General features: G+C 39.3%; 2 protein-coding genes across 3 annotated transcripts in view; one reads left to right on the forward strand and one right to left on the reverse strand.

Moving 5' to 3' along the window:
* The window catches only part of DENND11 (DENN domain containing 11), a 32,718-nt gene extending 25,751 nt beyond the window's left edge, over positions 1-6,967 (forward strand). The window contains exon 9 of the mRNA XM_063308997.1: positions 388-6,967. Coding sequence (XP_063165067.1) covers positions 388-583 — 196 coding nt within the window. The 3' untranslated portion in view covers positions 584-6,967. The remainder of the gene's footprint in view (positions 1-387) is intronic.
* A 498-nt stretch (positions 6,968-7,465) lies between these two features.
* Positions 7,466-14,991, reverse strand: part of AGK (acylglycerol kinase) — a 41,389-nt gene continuing 33,863 nt past the window's right edge. Inside the window, exons 13-15 of one of the 2 annotated variants that reach the window (XM_063308999.1) lie at positions 13,657-13,727; positions 9,875-9,956; positions 7,466-9,034 (exon numbers count right to left, since the gene is read on the reverse strand). In XM_063308999.1, coding sequence (XP_063165069.1) covers positions 8,900-9,034; positions 9,875-9,956; positions 13,657-13,727 — 288 coding nt within the window. In that variant the 3' untranslated portion in view covers positions 7,466-8,899. Of the gene's footprint in view, positions 9,035-9,874; positions 9,960-13,656; positions 13,728-14,991 lie in introns of both variants that reach the window. The other variant, XM_063308998.1, reaches the window with a different exon arrangement.

A 14,991-nucleotide genomic window follows, 5' to 3' on the forward strand; every position in this document is an offset into this window, starting at 1 on the left:
AAAGAAATGAAGGACATCATCAAAAAAACCTCAGAGAAGCAAAAAGAGATCTGTCTAGACAATCATCAATTGGTTCAGACAGGTGTCCAATGTTTGAATTAGAATTCTTGAAGAAGCACCTTGTAAGAAGATGCGGAACTTCAGGGAAGGTGTTTTGTAGAAACTTGTTGAACAGTATATTCTCAGGAGGCTATTTCCTGTACAGGACAGATGGATTGTGGTCAGCTTTAAGTCATTGCCAGCTTAACTCCTGGCCAGCTGAATCTTTCCAAATATCTTTTAACTGGGGTAATGGAAGATGAGCAATACCCAGTCATGGGCTTGGAGATCAGAATGCCTTTGGGCTTTGCACATCTTCACGCGTCTCCATTTCACATTATCTCTAAGGTTCTTCATGGAGCAGAACAACCGGATATTTCAGACATTGATGGAGGTATCAGCCAGCCAGGACAAGACATTGACAGCTGACCATGCCCGTGGAATGGGCTTGGACCCTCAAGGTGACCGTAGCTTCCTCATGGACCTCCTGGAAGTCTATGGCATTGATGTCATGCTGGTCATTGATAACCCTTGTTGTACTTAGAAGTGGTGGGTGCTGGAAGGGTGAGAGATGCAGAATTCACATGTGAGTGGATGGCAACAACTGTTAAAAGACTACAGGATGAACTGGTGGAACTTGCCACAACTCATATTGTGACATATTGCCTTTTATTTAAGGGAGCACTCTACAGAAAGTGTTATTTATTTTTATCCTGTTAATAATTGTTTTCAAATGGATCTTAAAGAAGGTATCATTTTTTCTATCCACAATAGATTGGCCAGCCATGCTTTCTGTGAGTTCTGTAAAAGGGATAGTCTGCTTCATTATCTTCTACCCCACCTGCTTCTAAACAACCCAGCATACAGTTCTTCTGAGAGACTAAATCACATATATTGGCTGGGAATTTGGATGGGTGGATGGGAAAAGCACTTTATTCTCTGGGGACCAATGTGAAATTTTCATGCTGCTTGAGCCTTCGTAACATCCTGTAGGTGACAGATCTTCCAATTCCAAAAATCCCTAAAGGCATTTTTGTTTTCCTGTGACATAATTCCTCTTCCTTACCTTATGCATGTACAGACATGCATGTGCTTTCCATATGATTCAGTTCAATTATGGCCAACATGTATGTTCAGTTTTTGCCTTGGCACAAGGAGGACAAGTTGTAGGGGACAGCTTTTTCTCCCGCTGCTTCAAAAGTAATAATTTTAAAAACCCTCACTTTGAATTATGTTTTTTTTCCTCCTAGCTTTGTTACTGTTTTATAGATCCATTTTGAGAAAAAGGTCTTTGCTTGTCCCAGCTGAGTAACAGTTAGGATCAGTTATTCTTTGGTTAAGAGGGAAGATCCAGTGTCACAAGATCTCATCTGAAAACAATGCAAGTAACCTCATATCTCAGTTCCCGAAGCAGTTTGCAGAATTTGTGGCTGTTGACTTAGTCTGCATTGTTTCTGCTTCTGCTACCTGTAATTACAATGGGCCCTATCTGCCATCCTGTTAATTTGATCTGTCTTACTTCCTGGGTAGCAGTTGTTCTGATACACTGGAATTTGTCTTCTGTTACGCTATGGAGTATCTAGGTTTCTAATAGGACCTATGCCTGTATTTGCAAATCTCTACTGGAGTGATAATAGGATAATATTGAAAAAAAGACAAGTAAAAATAGTAAGGAGTGATGATCACTCCAGTGCCTTATGCCCTTAATGATGGATACCATGATCTAGCCATCATCAAGAGCACATATAAATTTCTGAGAGCCTAGTCTGTTTCTTCAGCTTCTAGCTGAAACCCAAGCTTGTAGGGCTCTTTGCAGCTTTAATCATAGGTTAGGAATACTCACCTGGTGGCCTCAGGTTCTCCACCTGTTCTCCCTTGCTTAGTCATTTCAGCTGTTGTCTATTAGGAATTTTATGATACATTCAATATTACATTCAATATGTTCCCCCACTATCCCTTCCTTTGTAGCAGAAGTGGTGCTGCTGTTGTAACGTTTGGGGCATGTCACAGGGGAAAGACTAATAAAGGCCTCCTTCCAGATCGCTGAGGAAGTCATGGATGTTGGGTTCTTGGACTGGTCTAGTACTGTTGGCCCTGACATCTTTGCTAAATTCCAGTTAGACTCAATTGGTGGCCTGTTACTGTAGCATCTGATTCTTACATAGAGTGAATTTTCTTGCTCTTCCAAATAGATGATTTTGACTGTAGAGTCTTTTTTTGCTTTGGAAGGAGAGTTGGGTTGACTAGATGTATCTTTCGGTTTCCTGTCACCTTTGGCTGAATAGTACTTTATAATTTACGCTAGCTACTGTCTTTAATAAGTTGCGTTCTTGCTTGCTTTTTAGAAGTTTGTAGTCATCTTCTGATGTTTTGCTGCATAGTTCTAATTTATTTTAGAGAGTGATTGTTTAAAAAACTAAAAAAGCAAGAATGCTAAGAGTAGGTTGGTTGATGGATGGATTCGATTAATGAATCCACAAAGCATCACCTTGTTCAATATGGAAGGAAAACCTTCATTCCATGTTTAACCCTTTTTTCCTACCTCATATTTGTCTCGTCTGTAGGGGGTGGGTCTTCCAATATATGGTTTTAAATAACTTATTTTATAGAATGGAAGGTAAGAATTAGAAGGCATTAAGCTGTGTATTGAGCAAATGATTCTCTGTAATTAGATGCTAAGTTTGATCCTCTTGGTGTCCTTTGTGCTGTATATGGGATTTGTACACTGAACAAACTTTTAAATTGGTATCTTTGCTTCTTGTTTTGCTAAGCTGCCACAGCGTACATGCCACAGGAATATCATGCTTGGAGCTAGGGAGGCCCAGAATGAGAATCCTGTACATCAGGGTTTCCAGCAATGGCTCTGTTGGCTGAGGAATTTCTGCACATGTAGAAATGCCAAGATTGAGAAACATTTCTATAGATTACCCATGGAAAAGAGAATAGAAGCAATCAGACTGAGTTGTCTTCGGTGTTTCTTTATTACACTATAGGCATGGTGTTGTCCATCAATACATGCAATGAATAACTATATCTCAGATACAGAACATGTTAGAAGGAGCAACTGAAACTGGCTCTGCTCTGCTGATACTAGCTTGATGGCTAGAAATTCAGCAGATGAAAATTTGATGCATTCATGGGCATGCTACAAGAAGCTGCACTATTTAAACTGAATGAAATGGGTTGCTGCTGCTAAAGATAGAGCAGCTGCGCTAGCAAAAAAGAAGAAAAAGTTGGCAAGATATAGGGACAGGATTGGGCGTGATTGTCCTAACCATCTGTCATAAGCTACACCTCACTCACTGGGCACCTTTACAATCTATTTGTCCAGCTGTTAAATGGGACACAGAAGAATGTCTCATCTTACAGGCAATGTTTTATTTCCTTGCTTTGAAAGCACAAGCAGTTTCCTGTTCCAATGGACATAAATATTTTATCATTTCTTAAAGACACAGCACTTCATTCCTCTGCTGCTTCCTTCAGAGGAAGCAGAGTTGAGATCATGGAAAAGCAGAAAATCTTTGATGTTGTGGCAAAAGAGAGTGGCATATTTAGAAAAAATACAGAGGAAATGTTTGCAGTGCAGCGGCTTTTCCTAACCTGGGGCCTCCCTGCTGAATGGAGCGTTGGGCTGAGGTCTTGCACACTCAAGAGGGCTCCAAGTGGGGATGGCTGATGAAATGAAAGAAATCACCACAGGGGTATAGGACCTTTGATGGGAAATATCGATTTTTTTTCTCCTGTAATTCCTTTCCCTTCGCTCTCTTACAACCTAACTAGCCAGAGTAGTGGGATATGTGATGGCATTCTGGTTGCAGCTGAGAGATTTCTGCTGCAGCAAAATGATTGCCAAATTAATAAGTACAACAAACAGTATTTATTACTCTGCATAATTTAGCTTGGCTTTTCCTAGAAACAGAGGAGAGCAAGCATGAAGTATGCAGGAGGCCTACCTGCCCCTGAGACCTCCCAAGGTTCTTGCTGCTTGACTTTTTAAATAGCATTGAAACTCTGCTCATGATGCCTAATTCTGTAATCTGGAGGGCTCAAAATCACTTCTACATACTATAGATATTTAGGTAGAGGTGAGTAACCTATAGACCGGTGTTTCTCAACCATGGCAGCTTGAAGATGGGTGGACTTCACCTGCCAGAATTCCCCAGCCAGCCAATTCTGGGAGTTGAAGTCCACCCATCTTCAAGTTGCCAAGGTTGAGAAACACCGGTCTATAGGCCATGACCTGCATTTTGCCTCCCTGCTCTCCAAGACAGTTTATGAAAGTTCACTAGTAGAATAGCAGATTTTCACTGGTATTATTTTTTTGTATTCTTTATTGAAACCTTTAAACCACCACCGCCCCTCCAAAAGCACTAGTCTGAAATTTTGCTACTGAAGTTTAGTCTTCTAGCTGCTGGATTTTGGCACCATGTTTCAAGCTATTTGCGTCCTTTACACGGGGAGGGATTCAGGATGGAAATGAAAACAGATGATCTCCCCAAGGTTTTTGTAAAATGTTTCAGCCATAGTTTGTATAGTATTAGCCCTGGGAAGAGCAAGACGACATTTGCCTACGAGTGTTTGAATTACACTTTGGAAATGAACTTTTTTGGTTTTGCTAGAAGGAAAAGTCTGATCCTTGGATGTGTGAAGCTGTGCGTGCCTCTTTCTTTTGCCTGCCTGCCTGCCTTGTGAGTTTGGGAAGAGCACTTTTGTGGCATCTACAGGAAATATGCCACTGTGATTATTTTTGCCAGGTGCTATTTGCCCAAGCCAATGGTTACTATTCAGTTTCCTCAATGATGATCTTAGCATTGTTAGTTCCTTTGCCCACATTTAGGAAAACATGGTCAGTTTGCACCCCCAGCATTATACCGCTGTATAATAAATTCACTGTAAAGTGAACTAGATAGGCCTCCATCTAATCAAAGGCAGCTTTGAAATACAGCTTTCATCTTGAATACAACAGCTGAAGAGACTTCTTAAGACCAGGTTGCCTAGTGATGATTAATGTGATTCAAATTCTCTTAACTTGAAAAGCCTGCCTTGGACAAAGCTTGCGGGGGCAGGTCTGGGGTCAGCTGCAACCTCCTCTTCACTATTTTGGGCCCATTGTACATTGGGTTGCTCAGTGGAAAGGGGTCTTTCTGATGTAATGTTTTTATATTTTTGCAAAGACTGGAATTCTGCCAGACCTAATTGATGCTACACTTAGGGTTCTGTTTTGCCTCTATAAGGATAGGCCCTTAGAGAATCTGGTATTTACACACAGGTACAGCGAATGGATTGCTGATGTTCCCCCTACTGTACAGAATTAAAGGTGCAGTTTCTGCATAAATACAGATGAGGCAGAAATTACTATTTAATACAGAGCTTGCAACACACACTCTCTTGCCTGTGAGATCGTTCTAAATATTTTTCCAGCCCTTTATTTAATAGCAGAAAGTTAAAGTTCTAGAAGAACACTTTGGCACTGAGCCACTTTTAAAAAAACAAACATTTGGGCCATAACCACTCCCTAGTACCAATTTTACATAGCCTGTATGTTTATTCTTTTTATAAGTATATTTCCTAGCACTGGGCAATTCACACACATACACGTAGGTCATTTGACAAAATAGCAGCTGAATAGATTAATTCGTCCTTAAAAGAATGCTGTATGTTGCTAGGACTTGCAGGGAACGTAAAAGGTTGGCTCTTCACACCCATGGAAATCAGAGGTGAAGCAAGCCAAAATTTCATCTGTAAGTTAATAGAGTGACTTATTCCTGTGAAAAACAGTTGATGGATTTACTTGTAAGGTCATACTAACTTTGTGCAACAAACAGAACATGATATTATATACATATGTCTGCCTCCTTGATCTAAATGACAAAGGGAATCAGCTACAACCAGCAAATTATGTGTTGCACAGGAAACTATTAAATACAATAAGGTTGTGGTGGTTTCTGCCTGTCTTTTTAAAAGAAGCTTGCTTCTTCCCCCTCAAAAGTAGTTGTAGCACAGTGGAAGAGAAACTGCCTAAGTGTAAACTAAGTAAATTCCAGCACCACTGTTCAGAAGTTACTGTTGGTGACACAGGGTGGAAAATATAGCTGCCTGCCTTTTTCCAGTACAGTTAGGATGCTCAGAGAAATGCCAGTGGGACCTCCCACCATTATTTTCCTAACAACTCAGAGGGGAGGACTAGCACACCACCTAGTGCCATTTGGGGGCCCTTTTTTGTCAGGGTGGTTGAGTGGTTTTAAAGGGGGGAATCAGCCTTAAGCCTTGCAGATATTTCTGGTGCACCCCTTAAAAACTCCAACCTGCCCACAATTGTATTGGGTTTTTTTCCTGTTGGGGATGGTTTAAGGAGCTACGGGGGTGTTGTGAATCTCTGCAAGGCTTAAAAGACTCCAGGGATGGCGTATCGCTGGCCACTATGGCCCACCAGGCAGTCCCACGGGAGGGCAGATTTTCATCATGTAACCTTTAGGCTGAGAAAGCTCCAATATATGTCCACCATTAGCTGTGTAAATTTAAGGTATGGTTTAGGCTTAAGTGTGTGACTGTCCAATTTTTTCTTGAAAAAAAAGAACTAAATAACCTCTGGAGTATTGAGGAGAGGATCTCCTCCTCCTCCTATGAAAAGAACATATATAACTTGTTGCATAATAACTGTGATATTCCACCTGTTTTCAATTAACTCAAGTGTATAAACTTCATTTTGAAAACATGCTAAGAGTGAATATGACTTGATGGGCAGCTAGGACCCTCTCGCTAACTTGTGACTGAGCACTTTTCCTTTAAACTATACCAGTGGCTTCTCTCAGTGAGAGAGAGAGCACTAACTTTGTGGATTTCATTGCTAATGTAGAGCCCAGAAAAGGACTTGTGTACATACTATAATGGTCTTTTTTACCGTATTAAAACTCACTTTTAACACAGATATCCTTTGTGCTGGCTGATTATTTAAAAAAGCGTGATGGATCATGTGAAACTCCATAACTCAATATTTGGTCTCCCTCTTTACCACTTGGGTTTTAAGGACTTTTAAATTATTTGATGGTAGGGTATAATTGTCATGTCCCTTAGACATTAGCAGATTATATTTACAGTTCTTTTTATGGCCAGGATGCTGATTTCTAGGGTTGTACAAGAAACCCAAACTCAAAATAACTTAACCTGGAATATTCCATCAAAATATTCCAAACATCCAGTTATAATAGAACAAAACATGGTTTTTCTGTGTTCTACCACAGGAAGCAATGCAAAGTCAAAATAAGTCACTTTTTCAACCCACTTTTTCAACCTTTTTTTTCAGATAGCCACAAAAATCGGTTGGGTGACATTCCATGCCCAGTATTATGTATTGTCCTTCCCCCCTCCCCCCAAAAATAAAACACAGACAGGGCAATTATTTTTTATTTAATTAAAAAAAAAACAGCAGACAAAGCAGTAGTTAATGAGTGCCAGCTATAGAACCTCAGCCCATCAAAGAAACAATATTTAATCATGGATTCATTTCAACCCAGCTCATGAACAACTTAACACTTCTCTAGCTATTGATTTATGGCTTCTTAATGTTCATGCTTGTACAATACACAATTTTTTACATTTGGCCCTGTCTTTAAAGCTCAACAAAGCAACATGTTTAGTATTTGGTAACTTGAAAACTGAATAGCAAAGTAACACTATACACATGCTGTGCATTATTTTGTATTTGGAATTCTATGTAAACAAGAACAGACGCACAACATATGGGGCAACATTACAGGACAACCCTAACTCCTCATAGCAAACCATTAAAAATGGAAAATAAACTTCTCTAACAGGTAAATAGGAAGATAATTCCCTCCTCTCAATTAGCTTCACCCAGTGGCAATAGGAAAATTGCCAGTTGTTTTATTGATTAATGCACTGAGTCCCCATAGCTGACTGGAGGCATTTTTTGAAAAAACGAACCGTGGCGTGTAAGAACATTCAAAACATGAAATAAACTGCTTCATTTTGTTCTCAGTGCAAACAAAACTCCAGAATTTTTCCACATTCAGGTGGCTTGTATGCCTCGAGAGATCTCCTTTGTCAAATGCTAGGTGTTAGAAGCTTGATGGGAGCAGAGATGATGGGTCTTTTGCATACGATACGAAAATTTCCAGATTTGATCCTTTTTTCTTCATCATCATCATCTCCTCCTCTTGGAGAAGAAGAGTAGAATAACGTGTGCTCAATACCAGAGAAAGGCTGCCAGTCAAGCAGCTGGGCTCTGGTCTGATGGTTCACTGATCACAATTTAAGTGATTACATTTTAAATACTTTTCCTAGAGACATCTCTTAATTTTCATCACTTTTCTAAGAACAGGTGCATGAAGCTGATGGGATATCCACCCCTTAACTACTTAAACAGGAAGGGAAGCAAAATGAGAGAAAGTAGGAACATGTTCAATAACTTGAAATACATATGCAGGCATACAAACATGTTTATGTCCAAAAGTGTTTAACTAGAAAACACCTGCCACAGAGGCATTTGGGAAATCATTCCTTGGTGAAATAACTGTACCCAAAAGAAAAACGAAGGACTGTTTCCACCTTAGCCCTTCTTCCTCAATAAGGAACTCAATACTTCTGCAGCTCAATTTCAGCCTTGCATAGTTTGGAAAACAAAGGCTTTCATTATAACTGAAGGAAAGATGTGTAGTCTTCAGATGCAGTTCATTAAACAGTTCAGGCAATTATCCAACTCAACTCTTTATTTCAGAGATCTTTTAGATGTATCTCCTTTGGCATCTGTATTGGCTGCAGTTCATTTGAAATAATTCTGGAATAATAGCCAGGATGTAAAGTAACTGTTTTTGAGATGCACAGCTCACAGCTGCTTTGATTACAATACACCTTGAAGCGTTTCTACTTTTTTTCTGGCATCACAGAAGAAAAGGAGTTTCCTGGGCAACAGCTTCACTTCCACTGTCATTGCTTCATACTCCTCATTGTCTATAGCCAAAGAGCCTTCTGTATCCTACAGACATGAAGATATTAAGAGATCTTCACACAACAGGACAACAAAGCAGACATGTTGCCTCAAGCTTTGTCTTGGCAGTGGTTTTCCTTAGAATTCTGGAGTCCCAGGGCATACAATGAAGATCTGACATTCATATCCCATGTGTGATAATGTCCCCAATTACAGCTCAGTCATATTGCCAACTAAGCATTTTCTTACATTTTCTAGGTTCACGTTTCACAGTACGCTATCGTTTTCTTAATCACAGTGTCTTGAATAAGCCACAACTTGGCTGGATTTACATGACATTCCATGCCAAAACCCAAATACACTTTGTCAGGACTTGGTGTGATAGGAAACCCAGCCAGTGAGAGAAATTAATATTTTAAGAAAATTATAATTGCTATGCAAGGATGATAATGCCCAATATATCTGAGTATAAATCCTTGTGCCTACATACTACCTAATACATAACTGTTGATAATACAATAGTCTGTTTAGGGATCTTTCTAACCTTAGGAATTTCTTACATGTATAGAGATCATGGTAAAAGGATCAAATTGGATGTAGTCAATGGCCCTTACGTTATACATATGTACATATATAAAAAGGTAGTTACCAATGACAAGGATATGAATGGTGGCCAATCAGACTGGCTCAGTCCACAATGATCTCACAGACAGACATCAGAATCTGGTTCAAAGCTCACTTAAGCAAAACTCAGATCTATCTTTTCTGTCTCTTTACACAGAAAGAAGGAAAACCATTCTTTCTAAGGTGGGAGAGAATAAAATCTGCTATGTGCATCAGGGCATTTTAAAAAAACACCTATGTTTTTCTTAACATTTGATTTCTCACCTCTGGAAGCTGCAAAATGCACTTGCTAGCCTGAAGACATTGACTTCCTTCAGGACACAAGTGGGGGTCTTGCATCTTTTGGCTTCTGTGCAAAACAAGAGGAACACAGGAAATATTTATGTCTATGCTTTAAAGCAGTGTTTCTCAACCTTGGCAACTTGAAGATATGTGGACTCTGGGAGTTGAAGTCCACACATCTTCAAGTTGCCAACGTTGAGAAACACTGCTTTAAAGTATGACAATAGCAAAGGGAATCCAAGAGCTGGAAAAAACTTCAAAAGCAGATGGTAAATGCATGCAGCCTTTCTAATATCAAGTGAAGTTAACCATTTTTACATTACACTACAACACAGTATAACATTTTTACATTACCCCTTCTTCCAAAGATCTGAGGCATATGTGGTGTTCATGCAAATATTTCTGAGAGAGGAAATGCCTACAGGGAGCTTTGTGCCTGTAAGGTTTGAACCTAATCTGTGTGATCCAAGAACAACACTTGAGCTATAAATACCACACTAGCTCTTGATTTCTTTTTAATGTACTCTCATCCAGTCAATAAATTAGTCCTGGGAATTGCCACAACTGGTACAGGCTTGGGGTATCTGTGCGCAGCCTTACACTGAAGTTTCACCCTGGTACATTTTGGGTGGGTTTAGCAGCCCTTCTCAATCTTTCGTCCTTTAAATTACCTGAACTTTAGCTCATACGCAGGGTTCATCTATCCCTTAAAACTGTTACACATGTTCCCTTTGGGCTGCCTAAGTATACTGATGGGAGGCTATGGAAGAAACCATAGCTTTAAAAGCTGGGGGGTGGGGTCAAAACTTATTTTCTCACCCTCCCACATGGCGTGGGTGCAAATATCCTAACTGAACGTAATGGGGAAGCTCCAGCTTTAAAAAGTTAGGAAGAAAATATACATGACAGGAAAGTGTGTTAATCGTTTCTAATTAGGGGTTTGTAGAGGTTTGGCATATCATTAGTCCTGATTATTCTCCATGGTTACATAAAACCATGGTTTATGAAACTTTAAATCATCATCTGTGCCATGCCACTGAATGCTATCACTGAAAAATTCCAGATTTAGAAGCCAGTACACTTGCCTGGTTAAAGGCACCAGCAGTTGCTCTTATACGTTAACAGTGCACACTTCCAGCAATATCTTTATTATTATCTGTATGAAAAATGTCTATGTGAAGCAACTTTCAGTTTTCTTAGTTGTGTTTACATTTCAGAGTTGTACATATCTTGTTGCTCTATTGCTGAATATTTTTTAATGAGAAGGTTCTGGAAATCAAGGCAAAACACTGACTTCTACTTTATTCTTACCCACAATTTTCTTTTCCATGTGATGTGTATTCAAAGATACCATCTTACGTTATTGCAGGAACACATACAAAAATGAAATATAATAGTTTCTTATATCAAAGGTTTACCTAAGCACTGCGTTTCCTTAATGTTATTTGGTTGGTATTGGTTCTAGCTTGACCTCTTTCTGTCTTTGCTTAATTGCCTCTATATGTGAGCATCCCATCCAGCTCCTGATCACGGCTTCATTACCTGCTCAGACAGCTGGTGAACCAGCTGCGCAACTCAGCCCATCAAGGCTGCATGAACAGATTCAAAGACTGACTCCAATATCTCTCACACCCACTTGCTATTGACTCTACATTTGAAAACTGTTCTTGCTGAAAAAGGCTTTTCAGAAAGGGTTTGATGAGCTGAAGTTGACCTAATGGGCTTGGGAGCTGCTCTTTGGGTAGCTTCCATAGAACTGGAGGACAAGGCAGGAAAGTCCACTTCCATGAGTCCCACATTTGGATCTAACCCATATGTCCGTAAGACCTAGGATGAGCTGACAATTTTCCAGTGATGATGATTCCTCAGAAGCTTCTGCTGGCTACTTGCTGCTTATTTCTAAGTGTAATCTTCTCACTAGAGATCTATACAGAATATTTTATTTTAAATATTTTATTTTAATTTCCTTTTATCTATAATATTTTGGGTTTGAGCTAGAAATGGCCAGTTTCTTGACAACTCTCTGAATCGTTGCTAGCATTCTGCTGCTCCATATTCCCAGCCCTCACATAATGCCCATTATGAATGAAGTCTTCAAACAATTTGTTTAAATTTATGATACTGTAAAATTTAGGTACCTGAATCCATCTGCAAAATGCTACATTATATTACATTTGCAGGATAGTTTGGATGATATCCTCAACTGACATCCCACTGCCCCTACTTCCATGTCATCACCATCTCCATCACCATCATCATATTTTCATCCCATATTTTTATGTGTTTGTGTGTATAGTAGACTCAAGGTAGCAAACATACTTAATACTCCTGCCTCCTGTTTTCCCCACAACAACCTTGTGAAGTGGGTTGGGCTAAGAGAGAGCGACTGGCCCAAAGTCACCCAGCCAGCTTTCATGCTTAAGTCAAGCCTAGAACTCAGTCTCCCTGTTTCTAGGCCAGCACCGTAACCACTACACCAAACTGGCTCTTTCCATCACTCTCAAAGCTATCTGATATCTACAGCTATTTACCATTAGACAGGAATACAATATTTAAGGTACCTGCATGGATATTATTAACACCCACTATTTCTAAGCTTTAGAACTGCTGTATTCTCTTATTTCTGCTCTGCCTTCGAAGAGGTTTTGAGTGCTCTCTTAAATGCCAGGAGTGAGGGAGCCAAACATCTCTGTGGGCAGTATGTTCCATAATGCTTTCTTGTCCACATGCTTCATACCTTGCATGGTGGTGGAACATGAAGCAGACCCTCTCTGAATGTCTTAACAGGATAAGCAGATTGAAGACAAGATGGCTCAGGAGCAATGTTCACACATCATGACACATTACCAGCACTATACAACAGTAATAAAAGCTTACAAAGAAAGTAAACAAATAAATCTACTAAAAAAGACCTGCTACAGTAAAATGATGTTGTGACTTCCTTCAATTTAGGGGCCCTATATTCTCACTAGCCATTTAATCTAATTGCTTGGGCCACTTACTGTATAAGATCCATGAAGACAAACTTGACCTTCTTCTGCCAAAACCCATGTAGCTTTTAGCAATTCATCAGCATATGGTGTATAATGTCTGCAAGTCACTCATAAGGAAGTACTCAAAATTTAAAATCAGCATCCTTACAGATGTTATGGAAATCAGAACTGGAATTAACTACCAATAACTTCTACCCTGCTGACATAACCTGGCACACCTTTGCAATAATTAGTCCATGTTAAGAGTTTAGATGTTAGACTAGGATTGGGGTTCTAAGTGATCCTCAGCTATGAAAATTCACTGGCTACTTCTGGCCAATCTATCCCAAAGAGTTGTTGTTGTAGGGATAAAAATGAAGGTGGAAGTGCTCTGTACATCAACTGTGAAGGAATGTAGATCTGGCCATGGGAATAAGGAAGGAACCAGAGAACTGTTAAGAAGGGACTTTTGAGATCCTGTTATTCTACACTACAATAATTAAGAACATTTCTGGAATCCCTGCCATGTCAGTTCCTTGAGTGATATCTTGAGGAACGATATCTTGAGCTTCTGGAGAAGGTGTGCTATAAGCCTAACAAATAATAAATAAATAAATAAATCTGTCCCTGCACTGAATTTTGGTTATGATGGTAAACTCCAGAATCTTTGTTTTGTTTTAATCACTCCTTGTAATAAAAACTTCTTACTAATATTCACAAAGATAGAGCAAATAAATAAATGAAATGTATGGATATGGTAAGGTACATAAGGACAGATTCTCTAGTACTCACCCTCTTTTTACATAGTCTCCCCTAGTGATTGCATCTGGTTCAATACAAATATTCATGAAGTCTTCTTCACGCTAGAATAAGTATTTCCAAAAGAGAGATGTTAGTACTAACATCCCAGCATCTCACAAATATTCCAGGCAGGTATGTCTCTGAAAATATCTGCTTCTTCCTATGAACAGGTAGGCTAACATGTATCTATGTATGCCTTTAAAAGACAGTCAGCTACTGAACAGAGCAGAAATTCCTTCTCTTACCCGAAAGCCTTATCTTGATCAGTATGATGCACCTATCAAAAAGGCAAATGCTATTTTGTGATGTATTAACAGGTGCCAAGAGTGCAGATCATTGACTATATTATTGATAGAAGGAGGTAGAAGAGCTCACTTATAACAGCAAAGATGTAGCCAGGGACTTACTGTGGAACAGATTACAAATTGCTCACATGCAAGTTCCAAGTTAAGCTAAAATGGAAGAAAGCCAACCACTTTCCACAATATGATCTTGAGCATATACCCACCATTTTCAAGGATAACATCAGAAAACACTCTGAAGTCCTGAATCTCACTGATCAGGAATCAGAGGAAGTGTGGAATGAACTTAAATTAGCTGTTAAGGATGAATGTGAAAAGAGATTGCCAAAAATCAAGAAATAAAAGAAAGCAAACTGGGTATCTGAACAAACTACAGAAATTGCCAAGAAGAGAAGAGAAGCCAAAGCCAAGAGGACAAAGCTCTCAGAAATTAACTCAACAAAGAGTTTCAGAGGGCTGTTAGAAGAGACAAGAAGCAGTATTACAGCAACATCTATAAAGACATCAAAATGGAAACAGACAGGGAAAACCAAGGAAAGTCTTCGAAACAATCTCAGAATTCAGAACAAGGTTCCAACCTCGAATTGGTATGCTAAGGATGCCACTAGACAGATGGCAACTGATTCAGAGAAGATCAAACAAAGATGGAAAGAGTATAGTGAAATTCTGTACAAAGAAATGTCAACATTCAAGATATCTTAGAAGATATTCCCTACTTAAAAAAAATCTATTACTAGAAGATGAAGTTAGATCAGCACTTCCATTACCAAGTTAGAAGGCTACAGTAAGTGGTGGAATATCTACAGAAATATGGCAAGCAACAGAAATAAAATCTGTAAAGTTCTAACCAAACTGCCAGCAAATCTGGAGAATGACACAGTGGCTGACAGATTGGAAGAGATCATTCTACATACCAATACCACAGAAAGACTTTAACAGAGTATGCAAACTATTGTACAATATCCTTAAATTCACATGCTAACAAAATAATGATTGGGATCACCCAACACAGATTAGAGCCCTA

Source organism: Candoia aspera, chromosome 7, assembly GCF_035149785.1.
Source record: "Candoia aspera isolate rCanAsp1 chromosome 7, rCanAsp1.hap2, whole genome shotgun sequence".
NCBI lineage: Eukaryota > Metazoa > Chordata > Lepidosauria > Squamata > Boidae > Candoia > Candoia aspera.